Below are 20980 nucleotides of genomic sequence, written 5' to 3' on the forward strand. Positions count from 1 at the left end.
TACATACTTTACCAAAGTATAACCATCTACATTTTTCCATAAAAAACGTTATTGTAGTAAATGTTATTTTAAAAAAACCAAAATAGATGATTAACACTAATTGTTTAATAATTGGTAATCCATCTCTCTCCATTTATTCCATTAATATATTCATCTTTATCTTGACCATTTTAGATGGTTGTGTACGGGACAAGATCTAAAAGTTCTACCTCTCCTGGACAGACTTAAAACAAATATATGTCAGCTGTAGTTTATTTAAGCATGTTTGATTGAATGCTTGCAAATGAGTGTATATATTATACATTATCATTGCTAGATTATATATTGAAAAATCCTTTTAAACGAGGTATACATTGTTCTTGAACCACAGAAGATAGTTACATCGGTTACATAAACATACGCCAGATTCAAACAGTTTCAGCACAGCGGGTCATACTGATATGACTGCTGTTATTTCCGACCAACTACTGTCACAATCATCTCATCTAATCATTTGTCAGTACCAAGTAACAATTAACGACTTTAACTTTGAAGGCACAACCCCTTGACCTCAGTGTTCCGGCTGTTTGAAGATCATTTCAATGGTCAGTCTTCGTCAAAGAAAAGTGACTGTTAAACATTGTTTGTGCTTTATTCACACGTATTACTGATATGCCAAGTGTTTTCAAATGGCTTTGGCTAAAGTTGTACAATATGTTGTAAACAGACCCTTTCCATCATTTCCTTTTTTCCCCATTTGGCCTATGTGATGAGTGAATCCAATGGAATGAGATGCAGATATCTGTAGTTAGTAGCATCGTTCTGGTTATAAGCTGTGTAGAGTGTGGAAGGCCTTTGCTGCCTGTTGGGGAATATTTTCCAAGGCCCATAACTTAGACCCAGTTTATCAGTTCAAACTTGTCCTGAATAGGCTGAAGCTGGGTAGGGCAACAGCTTCAGCCTATTTTATGTTTTACATCAACAAGTTACTGTCAGAACCTCACTCAACCTAAAACTTGTATTGCTTGAGTTCAGGATATGATATTATTTAAAATAAGACATTGTGTGTTAAATACTCTTAAAAAAAAGTGATGCTCAAATATGAAAGATCAGATAAATTGACACTAAGTAAATAAGTCATAAACCTATGCTATATAGTACATGTTCATTGGATTTGAAAAGAACAAAGAAGTAGACGGGATGCATGAACATTCTTTATATCAAACAGTGTGGTGAAATCAAAATGAAAAACAAACTAATCCATCAAGATACAGGTATTTTTTACTTTCTACATTGTTGTTGTATTAGCAGATGTATTAAGTACTAACACTCATCTTCACCAATGTACACCACCACTGAAAAAATAATATATATACAAAATCTTGAACATGTCACTAATCAAATATTTTTGAAAAATAGAGAACATAAAAATAGAAACAAGAAATATGGACGTATGAACAAAATGCCCAAATGAAGGAAAACAAGACTAGAATGTTTTAAGAATAAAGCACAATAATATTCTTTTCGCCTAAGTAAAGTTAAGTGTCAGGATATCCAAGTTCAAATATGTACACATTTGGAAATTACCAAAAGTGGGCCACTGGCCAAAAAATAAATAAAGAAGATTTAATTATTTACAATTGTTCATGCTTCACAATGCCTTCAACATATAATAGCCCTATGCATTTAAACTATTGCTTTAATCATAGATCAATATTTGTGGACACTTTTTTGAGTCTTTGTATTTACAGTACAAGTATACATAAATACATTAATGTCTTACAATGCAAGACATTAAGACATTACTGCAAGATCATCAAGTTCATTCTACACCAACAATTAATACATTTTCATTACAATAAGGCAGCTAATGGCATTTTTAATGCAAAACACACATACCACTTATGTTAACCCTGGTAGATGCCTGCTGTACTTTCATTGACCACCATAATGGTATAAGTCAACAGGCACATTATCTTCCTCTTCTTTGATTAATGTGCTCTCATTGCCATGACCTATTGTAACCATGGAGTATTCCTGGGATTCTTCTGTTTCCACTGGGACTGAATACTCAACATTTTCAAACTCCCATTCGGTATTTAAGTTACAAGCTGTGTTTGGATGTGTAACGGACCCTTGTGGTGCACCCAGGATGTAATACTGGACATTGTCATTTTCTGGTTCTGTTTTCTGTCTTTCAGAATCTGGCAATGCAGTCATTAACGTATATCCAAGGGCTCCTGTAGGTTCACCTGGGACAAAATGTGCAACGTCCTCAGGGTTTGACTCCGTTTTGACATCATCATGAAGAGGACAATATTTTTCCTCTGTGTCCGGTTCTGGTTTTATATTTCCATAACATGGATGCCAATCCTCCTCTTTGATTTGTAAGCTTCCCTGGAGAGGACTGCCACAACCATCACCCACTTGGTTCCCATTGTTTTGGACAATCTTCCTAGGATCTCTTTGTACCTTTGTGCCATCACGAAGGATCCAATATTTTTGTTTCGTTTTGTAGCCTTCGAGAAAATGGACACAACTAACACCTGAATGGTATTTCACTTGGCGCACACAACGACCAAAGAGCCGACATTGCTTATTTTGGCTCTTCTCTAGATGACTTTGTGAAGCATCGGAAGCAAATAGAAATGGCAATTTGAAGATCTTGTTTACCTTACTGTATCTGTCATAACCTCTGAGCATGGATTGGACTTTGGTCGTTACAGCTATTGAAAACTCCCAGCTTCTTCTGTGTTGGGAGCTAATATCAAAGTTATAGTCAAGGATGTCATACCAAGTGGTTGGCAAATAGTGTCCTCTATTTGTTTGTGTGTATTTATTTATCTCCGACACTACAGCTTGGGTCAATAGCCTCAAGTGCAGTTTTTCTTTCTCTCCGGATTTTGTTACATCCAAATCCAAACCTATCTCCGTGCAATTGGGATAACGGATCACCTGACTGCAACACATTGCATTTGTTTTTTTTCTCTTGTATTGTATCTTGTTAGGATTATCACTTGTCATTGTGTCTTTTTCCTCCTTTGTTTGCAGTGCCAGCTTTCTTTTTTCAATAGCCTCCCTCCATCCAGCACCCTGAATCCGATCTCGCCAAGTCCATTTACGAGTTGGAAGGTTGTCTCTGAGAAGACTGAAATGGAATTTTCAAAGCCCTCGTTAAACCAGTCAGGCCCAACTTTCTTCGGGGCTAAAGAGTAGAACAAACGTGCAGGACTTGTCCCCTGCAAGTCAATGTTAAAGTTGTGTTCAAGGATATCAACAATGATGTCACCCTTTGTTCCACACAATGATCTGGCAAAACCAACCACTTCCAACATAATTTCGCGAGTCAGTACATTGGTGTCAAGTTTATGTCTTGCTTGGTCTTTGTCAACAAACAGGTTCAAACCTGTGTTCTTGCAAGCAGGAAAGTATTCCACTATCATCTCCTCTATTGCAGAGAAGGAAGAGGACTGAACCTTTTCAGGCTTTGGTGCTGTGCAGTTTGCATCCCCAGAGACAGCGTCCGCCATGGTATGTGTAGGTGGATGATGCATGTGACTAGGGTTAGAGTCATCCTGACAAGTCTTATGACTTCTTTCTTGAAAGCATTTGGGGCAATATTTTGTAGGATTTTGTAGGCATATCAAGTCAGGCAGTTCAAAAGGCTTATTCACAAAGTACATTTTTGTCCCAATTTACTGGCCTTTATGTTTGTCCATAGTTGCTCTTTATAGGCCCTGCGATACAGTTCATTTTTTAAATGAAGAGGAAAATTATACTCCAATATCTCTGTGACGAAGTGCTTTTGGTCTGATATCAGTGCTGTGGCAAACGTATTCAATTCAACCATGATGCCATTGGTCAGCAGATTTGGGTCGAGATTTAGTTTTTCTCCAGATCCTACATTGAAATCAATGCCTAATGTCCTGCATCTAGAGTAAGAATATAATGGACAATGTTCAGTATGAGGTGTTGAGAGAATTTGCTGTATACGATTTTCCCGCACTCTCCACAGCTTTAAATCTAGTTCATTTTTCTGTTCAAACCGCAGAACTGCCTACTTCTTGGTTTGTGATGGCAGTATGGGACGAACCAGCACTACATCCATCTGTATTAAGGTTGTTCTTTAATTTCAGTATCCCAAATAGATGTTCTTTTCCTAGGTTCTTTGGTCTCTTGAAGGGTTTCACATAGCGTTTTAGATTCCTTTGCTCCACTGTAGCATGAATTCGGGCAACAATGCTTCTGGCAAGGTCAGGATCTCCACTTTGCAAATGAAAATCGAAGTTGTGTGTAAGAATGTCAAGACAAATCTGCTCAAAAGTACCACACAACTTTTCTGCAAAGTTTGTCACTTCAGCCACTGATCCATTTGTCAGTTTGTTGATGTCCAGTTTTTTATTTGCCTTTTGTCAACATTTAGCTTCAGACCTATTTCCTGGCAGAAGGGATAGAGATCTACATCCTTCTGTGAAATATGTTCTGAAGTTTCAGCTTGTGAATGAGGTGGGAACACGGGAGCAACATCACACTCTTCCATATTCAATATGTTACTGAGTTGAGGTTTTATATCGCCCATACCAGGGAGAATAGGAAGTACAAAAATCTCATTTGAGAATTTGATCGCATCTTTAGAGTTTTCCAGCATTCTCACTCGATTCATAATTTCCAATGTGAATATGTTTAGCTGGTATTCACTCTGCAAGCCGAAATCAAAGTTGTGTTCAAGAAGCTCCATAATGAAATGCTGCTTGGAAGAATTCATTGCTAAGGCAAATTTTGCAACTTCAAGCAGATGAGTGTCTCGCAAATTGTCAACCCTAATATTTTGCTTTGCACCAAATCCAATATGGAATTCAAGACCTAATTTCTTTGAGTTGTGGAATGGACCAAACTCGAATGTTGAGAGGATTTTTCTTGCACGGTTAGCACGCAACTTCCACAAGTTGTTCTCTGTTTCCATTTCTTCTTGTTTCATGTCACCTTTGTCTAGTTCATTTATTGAAGTGTGTGTTAGCTCTTCAAATCCACAACACCCTCCTTCATTTGGTTTATTAGCAAAGGGTGGGTTTACATTTGAGTTTACAGTTGGTAAACTGGATGAGATGTCACCAGTGGTGAGGAAAGGCTCGGGAATACCCAGACAACTCGATTCTAATTGTCCTGGAACATCTGATTGTCGAGAACAACGATTAGGTTTTTTAAAGTTATTCTGAATGCCACGATTTTCTGAGTCTGTGAATTCGTCTGAGTCTAGATCAGACTGTCCTAGAGGACAAGTGTAGTCGTCTGCTCTTTCTTTCTCTGTTTGCAGTGAAAACGTTCTTTTTTTGACAGTAGTTTCCCGTTTGCGGGCATACTGACGAATAACATAAACTTCATTGAACCAGTCTGGCGTCGCTCTGTGAAAATACACTGCAGGATCAAGATCTCTCCCCTGCATCCCAAGGTTGAAGTTGTGTTCAAGGACATCTTTAATGACCTTAACTTTAGTTCCACTTAGCATTTTGGCGAATCTGGCCACTTCATGAATAATCTCGTTTGTCAATACATTTGTGTCAAATTTATTTTTTGGTTTGTCTTTGTCCACAAACAGGATAAAACCAATTTCCTTGCAAGAAGGGTAGTAGGCCATTATCATTTCCTCTCTAAATGAGAGGGTAGAGGACTGATCCCTTGCAGTCCTTTGTTCGGTGCAGTTTGCATCACCAGAGATTATGTCCTCCATTGTTAGTGGATGAAGATGATGAATGTGAATAGGGTCAGAGTCATCCTGAAAAAGCTTATGACTTCTTTCTTGGAAGCATTTGGGGCAATATTTTGTAGGATTTTCTAAGCACATCAAGTCAGGCAGTTCAAAAAGCTTTTTTTTTCGATGATCGCTAGAATCCATCTTCTTCAAATGTGATACGTTCATTTTTCTCCATACTTGATGGGTGAAGGCCCTGCGATGCAGCTCATTCCTTAAATCAAGATCACAATTATACTCCAGTATCTCTGTGATGAAGTGCTTTTGTGCTGATATTAGTGTTGCAGCAAATGTGTTTAATTCAACCATGATGCCATTGGTCAACAATTCTGGATCAAGATTTTGTTTGAATTCAGATCCTACATTGAAATCAATTCCTAATTTCTTGCATCTAGAGAAAGAATAAAGTGGGCAATGTTCTTCATGAGGTACTGAGAGGACTTGCTCAATCTGATTAGACCGACATTTCCACAGCTTTAAATTCAGCTCATCTTGCTGTCCGAAATCAGTAGATCTGCCTACCTGTTGGTCTATCTCCACAGACTGAGAAGATCCATCACCACATGCATCTAAATGTGGGTTCCTCTGGCAATCAAGTTTTACCATTGTTGTAGAGTCTTTTGTGGTGTCCTTTCCAGTTATATGAATTGCACAATTTGATAGATTCTGCTTATCCACTATAAAAGGAATCCGTGCAAGAATATCTCCGGCCAGGTCAGAATCTCCACTTTGGAAATCAAAGCAAAAGTTGTGTTTGAGGATGTCAAGACATATCTGGGCAAATTTTCCACACAACTTTTCTGCAAAGTTTGTCACCTCAGTCATTGATCCATTGGTGAGTTTGTCAATATCCAGTTTTTTATTTTGCTGTGGATTGTACACATTTAGTTTCAGACCTATTTCCTGGCAGAAGGGATAAAGTTCTAAACTTTTCTGTGAAATATGTTCTGAAGTGTTAGCTTGAGAATGAGGTGGGAGCAGCGGAGAAAACTCACACTCTTCTATTTTCATTATGTTTGCAGAGTTGAGGTTTTACATTGCCCATACCAGGACGACCAGGAAGCTCAAAAACCTCATTTGAGAATTTAATTGCATCTTCACAATTTTCCAGCTCTCTCACTCGATTCATAATTTCCAATGTGAATATATTTTGCTGGTATTCACTTTGCAGGCCGAAGTCAAAGTTGTGCTCAAGAATCTCCATGATGAAATCCTGCTTGGATGAATTCATTGCTATGGCAAATTTAGCAACTTCGAGCAGATGATTGTCACGCAAGTTGTCAACACTGATGTTCTTCTTTGCACTAAATCCAACATTGAATTCAAGGCAAATTTCCTTGTGTTGTAGTATGGACCTAAACACGAATGTTGAGAGGATTTTTCTTACACGGTTAGCACGCAACTTCCACATGTCGTGCTCTGTTTCCATTTCTTCTTGTTCCACGTCTGACTTGTTTGGAACATTTATTGGTGTCTGACATTTCTCCTCAACTCCACAATGCCCTCCTTCATTATGTTGACTCGCAAGTGGTGGAATCACATTTAAGTTATCGGTTGGTAAAGTGGATACAATGTAATTGGTGTTGAGGAAAGGCACATTGAAGCCAGTTTGATTCTGGTTTTCTAGGAATGTCGTAGCCCAGAGAACTTTTGGGGTTTTGTGACTGATTCTGTTTGCAAACGTTTCCTGAATCTGTGGCTTTGCCCAAGATTAGTTGAGATGATCCCAGGGGATAAGAAACAGTTTCCCTCTGTTTCCCATTACTTCTTGTTCCATGTCACATTGACGTCTTGAATCAGACTTTCCTACAGGACAAGTGTGACAATGATCTCCCTCTGCTGTTCTACTGCTATACAAATGAGTGTGATAAGAGAGTGTGTTTGTTTCCATGTCTCTTTTGCGCCTTTTGATTGCCTGTTTACTTTTTAAATCAGACTGCCTTCTTTTTGTCACTTCCTTAAACTGATATTGCGGAGCTTCCATATCAGACAGAGCTGTTTCTCTGTGTCTTTTGAAGGGATTTGTCTGGAATGAAAACAGCTCAGTTTTAAACTCTGGGCTTATTTTGGTACCAATGTTGAGAAATCTCGTTCTTTTCTTCAGCAAGTGCGATATCTTGAACCAAGCTCGACTTTTTTCTTGTTGACTTTTTAGATCAAGTTCAAAATTGTGCTCCAAAACATCCAGAACAATAGGGCTGTAGGATGCAGTGAGAATTCTGGTGAAGTGAATTAACTCTAACATTATGCCCTTTGTCAACAAACCTGGCTCTAGACTTTGTTTTGACCCAAAATCAAGGTTCAGACCAATTTTCTCACAAAAGGGAAACAACTTGGAAAAATCATCATCTTTTTGTTTCTCTGCTGACTGTGCTTCTGAAAACTTGAATTCATCTTCATAGTCACTGTCATCACTTTGTGCCCTATCCATCTCTTCCAAGAGACTTTCTGCCTTAATGCAATCTTTGGATGTTGCTTGTGAACACTGTAATTCCTCTTCATGTTCCCAATCATCAGTGTTATCCGTCTCCACCAGGATACTTTCAGTCTTGTGCTTTGTGGATGCCATGTTCGGTTCATTGCTGCTCGAGCATTCTGGATTACATGGTGTGTCAAAGAGAGTGAAAACTTCATGTTTATCTTTAGGAGGTTTCCTAATCAAGTTTTTAACTTTGTGCATAATTCGAGATGTAAAATCAATCCGCTGTTGATCATTTTCCAAATCAAGATCGAAATTGTTCTCTAAAATGTTTGTGAAAAAATGCCTTTTACTCTTGTTTACTGTTTTAGCAAAGTCACAGACCTCAAGTATGACCCCATTTGTCACTAAACCTATATCCAGTTTTTTGATGGTTGTGGATGCTACATTAAAATCCAATCCAATCCTATTGCTGCAATGGAAAGGTTCTGGATGTCTCGAATGTTGTCGACACCACATAATGCGCCACTGCCATACTTTGTTGGCATCCATCTTTTTTGTTTGTTCTTCAGACAGCAGTTGTCCCCGTTTTCCATCTGCAGTGAATTCACCTACTGTTCTTCTTTGCCTTGTATGTTTTCTTTCCTGTATTTAGTTAGAAAAAAGAATGAAATTACATAACAATATGTATTAATTATATAATATTTATCAGACTAAATCCCAGATATCTGACACTTAGACCCTTAGTTCTCAAAGTACTCTGGTTACTTGTGATAGGCATTAGGCAATATCTTTGACATAATGACCATTTATTTTATTTTCTTTCTTTAGATAAAAGTGATTTGCCAAGCAGCATGTTTAGTGGCTAATGTATTTTGATTCATCTTATAACTGCAGCTCATTTAAATTTGAATATTTTGGACATATTGCAGATATTTGTTATAGTATTTGTCATATCTTAAATTTAATTTCTTCTACTGCCATACATTTGTTGACTATGAGGGGCATTTTCTTGTACAGTAAATGAATACCAACTTTAAAAAAAACACAATTCTACTTGCAGCAAATTTAGATTTAATTATTTAATCTTGCTACATACCTTGTAAGATATTCATCTTGAATAAAAGCTCCTCCAAGTTTTCTAGCCCACACTGAATGTCTGCTTCCTATGTGGTCATCCTCCAGACAGCAACGAGACTCTTCTGGTACAGTGCTACCATGGATGAAAAAAACATTTAAAAACATGTGGTGAAAGAAGTATTCATAATTATTCCTTTGGTACAAGTTGGAACCCTGAATTCAAAATGTAAAGAAATAAAGTATAGGCAACAACATATAATCAAAAGTACTCCAAGTTACAGTACTTATTAAAATCAAAACATTAGAATACTCGATAATAATAAGTGATTCATTAGCATGAATCCATGAGCGATCGATCTACTAAGGTTAGAAGGAACAACAAAAACATCTTTCATGCAGGCAGAGGTGGAAGAAGTACTCAGATCTTGTATCAAATATCAAAGTGTGAATACTTCTACAAGTTAAAGTCCTGTATAACAAAATGTTACTCAAGTAAAAGAACAACACGTTTTGGCATCTAAATATATATATAAGTATCAAAAGTAAAAACACTAATTATGCAGATTGGCCAACTTCACACTCCTAATTGTTTTGATTATAATTATTGATGCGTTTATTCAGCATACTTTCAGCTACAGAAACCATTTCAAATATTAAAATGTTCATCTCCTTCAGGGCATGACTGCTATGACTTGTAACCCAATAGGAGGAACCTTCAAATCCTCTTACCTAAACCGTGCGCAAAATGCTACTGCTTCCACATACTTTTCAGCTAGAGACTTCGTTCCAACTTTAAAATGGTCGCAAGACATTCACTATTAAACTCATTATTCAGATTTTTGATATTTTTTACACTTGAGATATTTAACTTAGTTTGGAGCTTGGTAAAGAGACTTCTTCAGATTTAACATTAGTGTGTATGCGCAGCTCGTTAAGGGTTATGTGCGTGATGTCACAGCTAGAGTGGAGGACAGCTGTGAAATTCACCTTCAACCTTTTTCTTCAACCTGCCATAACTCCCAAACCCTACACTCCTTGGTAGGGATGAGTATTGTTAAGGTTTTATCGATACCCGCTTATCGGTCCGGTCTTTTAAGCGGTACTTTTATCGGTTCTTTTGGAGAAAATAATAAGGTAAGCTAACTAAACCGGCGACCTTGAGAGCCGCCTATATAAATAAATGAATTATTAAACAATTGTGAACAAAACTAACATTGCTTTTTATTTAAATTAAATACATAATACACTGAAACAAAAATATAAATGCAACACTTTTGTTTTTGCTCCCATTTTTCATGAGATGAACTCAAAGATCTAAAACATTTTCTATATACACAAAATAACCATTTCTCTCAAATATTGTTCACAAATCTGCGATAGTGAGCACTTCTCCTTTGCCAAGATAATCCTGAAGTTAACTGAAGTTATCAAATAAATGTAGCGTGGTATAAAGTACACTGAATGGGAGTGGAGCAGTAATATAAAGTTGCAGGATTAGTCTCAAGTACCTCAACATTGTCCTTAAGTACAGTGTCTAACTAAATGAGATACTGTCTACCGCTGTTCATTGTTCAAGATTGAAATGGGCAAGCCGGGTTTCTGCCCCTCTATTCACATGTAGCCTTTCATACGTGATGGTTTCTTCATTCTCGAACTGTTGTGGAGCAGAACTATAAAGTTGCAGGATTAGTCTCCAAGTACCTCAATATAATTATAGTAGTAGTCTGCACTTATGTGCTCATTTCATCATTCATGTATTTATATTGTTCTACTAAAACTGAATCAAACCAAAAACAAGGGTGGCCTGTTTGGGATTACTATATATATATATATATATATATATATATATATATATATATCAGTGTTTCCCACAGATCTGAAATATACTTGGGCGGGTGGTGGCAGCGGGGGGGGGCGCGAAGAAAAAAAAAAAAAAAAGTTTTAACAACATGTATATTTATTGACTTTTCATTCCTGTATAATCATTTTGGGGTTGAGGTGACGTGCAACAACATTAACATTAACCTTTCTGTTGGTCGCTTGTTCGTTGATGATGTTGGAAATTGTTGATGATATTGGTGATGTTGTTAATGATGTCAGGAATTATGTCTTGAATGTTGTTGTATTATTGTTTTAAGTGTCGGACCCCAGGAAGAGTAGCTTTTGTCAAGAGCAAAAGCTAATGGGGATCCTTAATACACATAAACCATGTGCACGGTTGTGGCATGACCACCAAAACAGAAAGATATGGACACAAGATGTGTGCAACTGTATTTAGTTTCCTATCCATGTGAACATGATTTAAGTGTATGTGGGGGGGGGGACCTAACCTCCTAGGGGCATGCTCCCCCGGGTGTTATTATTCCCAAGGTCAGGGTCCTTGAACACAACACAAGCCTAACGTGTCATCACGTGGTATATGTCCCGTCTGACATGGGTGCAGTTCTGCCGGAGAGCACCAGAACACCGCTCCACATCATATAAATACTTGGGCACCATTTTTGATGACCACCTCAAATTTGATGTGAATACTGAGTGTATTTTGAAGCGGGGTCAACAGAGAATGCACCTTCTTCGCAAACTGAACTCTTTCTCTGTCAGGCCTTTCATTCTTTGTCGTTTTTACCAAGCATTCATTGAGAGCCTTATTTGTTTTTCTTTTATCTGCTGGTTCCATAGCCTTACACTGAAAGACAGGAACAGCCTGAACAGCATTGTTAAAACCTGCTCCAAGATCATCGGCGTGAAACAGAGAGACTTAAATTCCTTCTGTAACCAACAGATTCTGCGGAAAGCAGAGAGCATTCTGAACTCTCCAGGTCATGTACTTTCACATGAATTTCGTCTGTTGCCATCAGGGCGTAGATATGGTCTACCTCAGTGTTTCTCAAACTTTTTCACACCAAGGACCACTTAACCAATAAATAACACTCGCGGACCACCCTAACTCACAAATATCCAAAATCGCATCGTTTTTCTGATTACAAATCGCCTGAAAATGGTACAAACAAGTGGAAACATGTGTGACGAAGGTGTTGCCCTGGGCTTTATCATGCCATCGAAAGTGAAACTTAAGCTCGCTCCATTGCGGAGATATTCCCGCGAGAGTGCAGAAAACTTAAATTTATTTATTTATTTCAAATGTGAAATGTTACCAATATACCCGCGGACCACTAGGGGGCGCTCACGGACCACCAGTGGTCCGCGGACCACACTTTGAGAAGCACTGGTCTACCTGATCAAAGGACTAATCGCTTTTCTAAATCATTCATCCCTTCTGCACTCAAACTTTTAAATTCTTGAAAAGACTTTTAACTTGATTATTTATTTATTATTGTGATGCTTTGAACTATTTATAGTGTAAATTGGAATTATCCACATCTGTGCTCCCGGGTGTATCTGTGTGTTTTCTTCTTGTATGTTCCTACCTGTGTAACATGACATAAGCTGCTGCTCATAACCAATTGCCCCTTGCAGGATTAATAAAGTTGTTGATTGATTGATTGATTGATTGACAAGACGCTGAGACCTTAGGCTGAGCCGCCGAATCCCTCGGAAACATCATAAAAGCCATTTTCAAACAGTTTTCTGGTGAAAGATTAACTAGGCTACTGGATGAAATAATATGACTGGTATAGGTGCGAAAATTAAACACTTTTTGAAAAAAATATTATGATAAAATATTGTATATATTTATAATTCAGCAATATTACGATAAACTCACAGCTATTTCGCGGCCCGGCAGTAACACCTCCGCGGCCCGGTACCGGTCCGCAGACCGAGGGTTGGGAACCCCCTGCTCTACAGTACAGGTTAGCTCTGAGTGTTAGCGAGGCTTGCTAATGTAAACAAAGACGAGATTACGTCCAAAACACGTCAGGCATTGTTTCTGATAGCAATTTTTCTGTGGGTCCGCTGCCGATTTTGACGTCAGATTGGATGGACAACGTCACAGCAGATGGAAATCTGGATCAGCTTCGTTGTAGCCCCGTTTTTAGAGATTTGGGTACGGAGGAAAAGAGAGAGGGTTGTATTTTCTGACGCTGCGTGAGTTCCCCGACACACATATTTATGTATAAAAGACATCACAAAAGTGCATTTTGCATGATCGGTATCCCCTTTAAAAGCAACCCAACGGAAGTTTCATGTGAGTTTAGTTCCTTCACTCGTAGCGGGCTGCGGGGGTGATAGAGACGGGAGCATGTTGATGCGACCTTCCTAGCCGGAGATATGGCCGCATTTACAATAAACCTCCGTTGGGGTCGCTTAAAAACAAATATCGCAAATCGATCACAATGGTTGCCCTTCTGTTTATTTCTCCGCGGTGGATTAGAGCAACATGTAGTTCGTGTAGTTCTCCATTTCCACTACCATTGCTGATGGTTGTGGTAGAGGAGCTGTAGATTTTGCACTAACATCTGTAGCATGGTCAGTAGCATCTGGAGCACAAAAGCAACCCTGTGATCTGCCATTGTTGTTGTTGGCGAAAAAACAACAGCACAGGTGGGGAGAGAGAGGCAGGGCTCTGGCTGTTTCTCTCCCTCCCCGAGGCGAGCGTGTGCTCCTGCTGTAAAAGGCAGGTGCACCGCACCCACTGCCACTAACTCTGAGCCTGGCTCCCGAGCAGGACGTTTTGTCCTGCGAGATACCGGGACCTGGCTCGAAACACTGTGTTGGCAAAACACATCAGCAATGACGCGGGGGGGGAGCAGTAGAGGTGGGGAGAGGCGGGGCTATTGCGTCATTATCAGGAAATGATCATATAGGGCGTACACACGGAGCCGTTTGGCCCCCAGAGTGTTGCGTCTGCAGATCTACCCACTTTGGGACCCGTTATCGTTTCTGCGTTTCCCTGTCGGCCTCATGTGGCCGACCCGTATCGTCTCTGTGTGGCTGCAACCCTAGGCTCTAGTAATTCTGCTCAAAGTGCATCAGATTGAAGCATTTTTACTTTAAAATGTTACAAAAAATCTTCCCCGGACACCCCTAGAGGATGTGACGTGTTAAAAACATACTCATACACTATTAAATACATTTGAAGCCTTTTTATATAAGCTGTCCACCATGTCAATAAGTTTCAGTTTTTGTAATGTATTGGTCTTTTGTAGAGGTTTTTTCATTTATTCTTTACATATTCTATTGTGTATTCCTTGGATACTCTATCGATCTTTATCTTTTCTAACTGTACGTTTTTCAGTCTGGGGGGGGGGGGGCGCCAGCTAAAATCTTGCCTAGGGCACAGCAAATTTGGTCAGAAACCGGCCCTGAAGTCATACCCCCAGCACCCCCCCCATTTGAAACATGTTCCCACGGCTATGCATACACGATAAAACCTCAACCAAAGTGTTGGCCCACACGGCAGACTTACAAGAGGGAAGGAAGGTTCCAGCCGCCATGCTTTCATTGTGACGACGTTAATCACAACCCGAACCGCCATGATCGAATAAAGTGAAACAAATGGTAGTACACGTACCAAAGGTAGGCTGAACCCTCTCGGAGACTTTATCCTTCCTTGTTAACATCACGTACGTTGTCCCAAAAGATGTCTTCTTATATGAAATACAGTCCGAAAAACTCTCTTAAATGTAGAACAGTCGATGCACAGCTTTCACAGGAAGCGAAGAACAAAGATCTGAGCGGGAAATTTCAAAATAAAAGTGTCACCATTAGCGATCAAACGGCATTTGTCAATGTGCACAATTATATGATTACTAACAATCAATGTAATATATTCGTTACTTCTGTGTTTTCCAACACATTGTTTGATGTTGCAGCACTTTTATATGCTTTTAAATCATGACATTTCAATGTAAGTTTAAGTAACTCATTTCCGGTGGTAATACTACTGCCCTTTTAAATGCCACAATCTTAAATTATTTAAACAATAATTCAAGAGTATTCAATTATAATTCAAAGAGGTCCAGATCCTCAAATGTTCTACCAGCAAAGGTCAGAACCTCTATTGTAGAAGTAGCGTACTATGGCCTAACTCTACATCTTTTTTATTCTTTTGTTTTCTACTAATATGACTGCTGGTTGATTGAGCCAAGAAAACGGTGCTTGGTTTAAAAATGCCTATTCAATCTTTGTGTAGGAGGCCTGACTCACAGCTGGAAACAATTCAGTAACAACAGACAGAAAAAAAATTGCTCTGTGAAGATTATAATTCTCATGAATTTATCAAATTATTAACAGACTCAATAAATGAAATAAACAGGAGATGTTCATAATTGTTGGAGATACTTGCCTGCTTTTGAACTCAAACTGAGCAGGCGATTACAGTTTATTTCACAAGAAAATACACCCAGACACTTCAATACATTGACTTTCTAGCCAATTACTCCATAACGAAACTTAAATATTTAATTCAACCACATCAATCAGAAAATAAAACACAATCCAACAAAGTATTTTTCATTAGTGTATGCATCAGATGCCAGAGACAAGTTTGGCATACCGAGTGAAATAGTAGAATAAAAAAAAAAATTGTATTATGTTATGTTCATAATTCTGGGTGGGAAAAAAACTTGAGAAGTAACTGCACACTACTGCGTTGTATCATAAAGATTCTGTTTCCTGTTGGAGCATTTCTTTAATCTGTACAGTTTTAGTGCTAGTTGGGGCGTGTTCAGAAGGCTCTGAAAAGCTGGTTTGGCATGTATCCCAGGTGGAGGAAGGAAGATTGGGCTTCCCTCTCAAGGTTAGCCAGTTCCAGGACCGTTGGTGCCAGAGCATCCACGTGACCCTTGTAGTTACCACCTAGGCAAGGGCAACAGGTTTGTTAGTCATGCTCAACACAAATGCAGTGGATGTATCTTTAGCAAAGTTACCAGAAAATCTATGCAATGATTATGATACATTTGTAAGCAGTTTAAAACATACCTCCCAAAGCCTCACGCTGACCTTTCCATCAAAATCATTCAAAGGTACTTTGATGTCTGGCTCGCACTGTGTGACGGTGCACTTCAGATGCTCCTCAATATCTGACAGGAGCTGTGGAAAGAGGAAAGGGAATAAAAGACAAGTAGAATAGAGAATCCACAATGGTTAGTGTGGAATTATGTCATAAGGGTCAAAAGTGTGTGCTCAAGCTTACAATGCTTCCAAATTATAGCAAAACCTTTCTGCTCATTGGAGTTTTACTTTGAATGTTTGCATCTGCTTCCTATCAAATCACTTAAAAATCCCTCTGCTGAATCAGTTGAATATCAAATTACAGATTTTCCTAGCTGCCTTGGCTTGAATTAGTTTGTTTCTGCATCTTTGTTCACCTCTTTCTCTTTGTCCCAGATGGTGCAACCTCCGTTCTCCTTCAGTCGCGTGTTGTAGCAGCCTCTGCCCCTGTTCGCACAAACGTGGTACCACACCTGCACATATGAAGAAAACATTTAATTGGAACTTCTTTTTAAAAGTTATCTGTAATTAAAATGAATTAGCATATTTCTGTATCTCTGCTACCTTCTCCTTTTCCATAGCAACCAAGGAAATGGCCAGTCCCATTCTGCAAGTTAAAAGCAAAAGAAAAAAAATGTAACTAAAATCTAATTATTTTCAGTTAAATCATAGTGTAATGAGACATTTTAAAAGGTATATTGTGTGAATTTACAAACAAAACTAATATGGTGGCCGAGGGAAATAATAATTGTAACTCCTCTTCAGCCAAAATACACAAACTCAGTTAGTCTCAGGTTGTCAGCGCTTACCTCTCGGCTCTTCCGACTCTGCCGATACGATGGACGTAGTTCTGCTTCTCATCTGGCAGGTTGACGTTAATCATTGGAGAAAGATGAAGTGAGCGGTCTTATATAAAAACATTTATGATTTTGTGACGACCGTTGGTCCGTTTTATTTTGAAGATCTGAAATATTTACCATACGGAACTCCGTGGACGTCAATTCCTCTGGCAGCTACATCTGTGCAGATCGACAGCCTCACTTATTTTTTTCTGTGAACACAAGAAGATCTTACAACATAAATAGACTGGTTGTCATCCATAAAAAAGGTATCATTAAGTTCTTGTTGTTTTACCTTGAAACGCTCCAAGTTAGTCTTCCGCTCATTGGGCTTACGATCACCACGGAGACAAACGCAGGACAACTGGTGGCTTTTACTGTCCGGACCTAAAGAAAAGACACCAAAACTGAGTGTTTATTCTGATTTTTTGAAGTCCTTATTATTTTATATGTGTGTGTATGTCTAGTGATGGCTGAAATTCTCAGTAGTATACCTCCTCCTTGCTGAATGAAGTACTGTTCCATGTTGTCGCAGTCGATCTTGGTGCGACAGAAGATTATGGCTTGGTCCATCTTGTGCTCTTTGATGGCCCTCACTGTGTACTCGCCCTTTAGTATCTTGATGGCTTCTGACCACAGCTGGTGAGCACAAACAAGCATCGTTAACATATTCTTTTAATTCATCTGCACCTCACATATAAAACGTTTTCAGAAAATACCCCAAAATTGCTTTAACAGTCATCTAAGTGTGTTGTTTTACTTTACTGTTTAAAATGGTCTGAAAAAAGCATATAACTGATTTTTTGTCACATATGTGATTTATCTGAAGTGTTACCTGCAGTCTCTTGCCATCAGAGATGACCTGAGGGATTTGGTTATGAATCCTGTTGATAAAGTCTGTATAGCCTGTGGACAGAAGGCCATCCTGAGGGATACAGGGAACACTGATTAAACATTAACTGTACTTTGATGGATGCAAAAATGAATGCTTCTGATTTTAAAAGGGAAATACTCAAGATGTGTTGTACATACACACTCATCCAGGACGAGAAAGCGGACTTGGGACAGACTGAGCTTCCCGGTGGATATGAGGTCATCCAGTCTTCCGGGTCTTCCCACGACAATGTCAACCTTATTAAAATTTGACACAAATCAGAAACAGAAGAGGCAAACAAGGCAAAAAAGATCTGTTAGTTAAAACTACTTAAAGTGTAAACTCAGTTTGTTTGGAGACGGTACATGTCACATACCCCATGTTCCAGAGCAGCCATCTGGTCCTTGGCAGGCACACCACCAATCACCAACAGGTTCCTGTAAGCCACATCAAAACATTACTGCATTACTGATATCAACATTTAAAATTGATCACTGGCTCCATCTGCTGGTATAAAACAAAAATGTCATCTATAAAAGATAATGCAGGGAAATATAAAAAGTATAACGGTTAAATGTGCAGAATATATATTTTTAGATATGGCTCAGAATAAGTACTACACAGGAAATGGTTTTCCGATGTTTGTGAAATCCAGTGTTGTTAATACCTCACTAAAGTCATACCTGAGTTTGGGGTTATCCACGTATTTCGCACATTAAATGACATTGTTGAGGGTTTGTTCGGCCAACTCTTTAGATGGCTCGATGATCAGGGCTTTGGGTGAATTGGATGTTGCTTTCACCTGACTCACTTTGGCACTGCCTGCACAAACAGAGAAAAGAGGGCTAGTCAATGCAGGAATACTTTTTTTGACAGGCTGTTCAAGTAAACATGGCTGAGGAAAGCCTGATAGAAGGCGAAGATGAAAACGTTTTTATTGTGAAACTAACGATTGTTTTATCTAAATTGTCTCTGGTTAAGGTGTATGATAGTCATCGCAGTTACATTCCGTATCTGTTCTTTCTGCATATGAAATAAGGTGGTATCCAAACACCTGCCTGAGTAGATTTGACTGCGTGGCGCCTGGTCCATGGCAACAAACCCACTCTTGGGGGCATTTTTAAAGTCTTCTCCTCCAGAGTTGAACTTCAGCTCTGCCTTCTTGAACACAGATAAGAAAGAGAGCCATTTGTATGGTGTAAAACTGGCACCTGTTAGTTTTTTTAATCCAGCATTACTTTGATGTGATACCTTCAGAACGCAGGAGGCAAAGAATTGCTGACTCTTCAATTGTTGAGGGATCTCAAAAGCCAAACCCAGGTCATTACCTGAAGAGAAGAAGACAAGAAACATGAGAAACATTGCTATAGTGCCCCAATTAGTTAATGATAATAATATGAATGATAACTACTAGGACCGCACCAGGGTTTCCCACACATACTTTACTTGGGCGGGCCGCCCAGGTATATTAACGGCCGCCCAAGTATATTTCACGACCCATTTAGTTTTTTTTTTTAATTTATCCATCCGCGACCACGACTCCATCTGCGATCAATTAACTTGTGGACCATGATCCCTCGCTCTACGCCTCCTGTACCCAGGCCCGGACTGGCCATCGGGAGGACCGGGGGGTTTCCCGATGGCCTGGCCTGTTAAGTGGCCTGCCTCACACAGGGTGACTGGCTGTCTACATGATGTGGCCTGCCGACATGGCCACTGTCATACAGACCATAAAACAAAGCCCTTGATTGGTCTCTGTGTGTCAGTCAAGCTCGGGAGAACCTCAGCTCAGGTGAGGTAAAGGACTCTCTGAGTGTTTATATAGTTAACTTAGTCTAAGTTCTCTGTGGGTCTCAAACAGTTTGGTCACCATTTATGTAAACACATATTCCCATTTGAGAGGGTAGTGATTAGTAAAATATGCATGAATAAAAAAAAAGAAGTTAACTAGGTGAAAAAAGGTAAGATACACTTTTAAAACTTGTTGAGAACTAAAACTAGCCTTTGCTGCTGCCTCAAAGAGGAGAAGGGAGGAGAGGAGGTTGACAGGAGAGGCTGATTCAGGAGCCCAGACACACTCACAAATATAAATGAACCAAAAATAAATAAATAAACAAGTTTCAGTGTTTTTTCATATTGGAAATGGTACGTTATTGGTTATGGCCATGATTTTATGATTATTGAAATGTATAGTTCTGTTTCATATAGGTGTTTCCATAGATCTAGTCTCCGTATTTCCCCCTCAAAGTGCACCAGATTGATGCATTTAACTCCAAAATAAATAAAAATTCTTACCGGGACCCCTTAGAGGATTTGAGGTCCACCCCCACTTAAAATCACATGGACAGGTTCCTAAATACATTTACCATTTAAAAAAAAATAGTAACCCATGTCCATATGTTTATTTGTGGGTAGTAGATTTAAACTATAGGGCTATCACTATGGACCCTGCCTGTACCTGTTCGCTCTGCCATCGTGTGAAGGGTCTGCTGACATGCGACCAACAGAAAGGTTAATGTTGTTGCACGTCACAAAGGCACGTCACCTCACACTTACCAGTCTTGATGGAAGCTCTGCCAGTCTTGCCCTCCTGCTCATCCTTCAGGGTCTTATACACAATCTGGATCACTGGCATACTGAAGGCCTGTGGATTAGAAATGATTACACATACATTTTGTAATGTTTCCAGTTTGGGCTGATGTTTAAATGCAAACTTTATATGTTAGTTGTATTATAATCTGAGTGACTGTCAAGTACTTACCCCTATTTTACCACTACCAGTTTCTGTTGCCTGAAAAAGGGAATACAAAAGGAGAATGAGACAGAAACTTGTAGTGTTCAAATTTTGAATAAGAAATAAAGAGGGAGGCCTACCATAAACTCATCTCCTCCACCAAGAATAAGTGGAATAGACTCTGCCTGGATGTCAGTAGGTAGCCTGACACGCAATGATTGCAATATAAATCAGTTTAGTGTCAACTGTTAAGCTTGCAGAAATGTCTAACAGGTCGAAACAATGTGCACAGATATCACAAAACAGACGTAGATTTGGCCAAGTAAGCCTGAATGACTTATAGCCAGTCTAACTCTTCCACAGCCTGCGCTATTTCAGGCATAACACCCATTTCTGTTGAAAAAATGCATAT

General features: G+C 39.1%; 1 protein-coding gene and 1 pseudogene across 1 annotated transcript; both read right to left on the bottom strand.

Annotated features, from left to right (window-relative positions):
- Positions 1 to 7388: 7388 nt before the first annotated feature.
- On the bottom strand, positions 7389 to 14844 carry LOC117558097. Its single transcript, XM_034234084.1, has 3 exons — positions 14701 to 14844; positions 9247 to 9360; positions 7389 to 8792 (listed from the first exon to the last, which is right to left on the bottom strand). Exon 3 carries the CDS (start codon positions 8697 to 8699, stop codon positions 7440 to 7442), a length of 1260 nt encoding a protein of 419 aa, XP_034089975.1. The 5' UTR covers positions 8700 to 8792; positions 9247 to 9360; positions 14701 to 14844; the 3' UTR covers positions 7389 to 7439.
- A 546-nt stretch (positions 14845 to 15390) lies between these two features.
- On the bottom strand, positions 15391 to 20979 carry LOC117558100 (annotated as a pseudogene).
- Position 20980: the final 1 nt, after the last annotated feature.

The sequence above is a fragment of the Gymnodraco acuticeps genome, unplaced genomic scaffold, assembly GCF_902827175.1.
Source record: "Gymnodraco acuticeps unplaced genomic scaffold, fGymAcu1.1, whole genome shotgun sequence".
NCBI lineage: Eukaryota > Metazoa > Chordata > Actinopteri > Perciformes > Bathydraconidae > Gymnodraco > Gymnodraco acuticeps.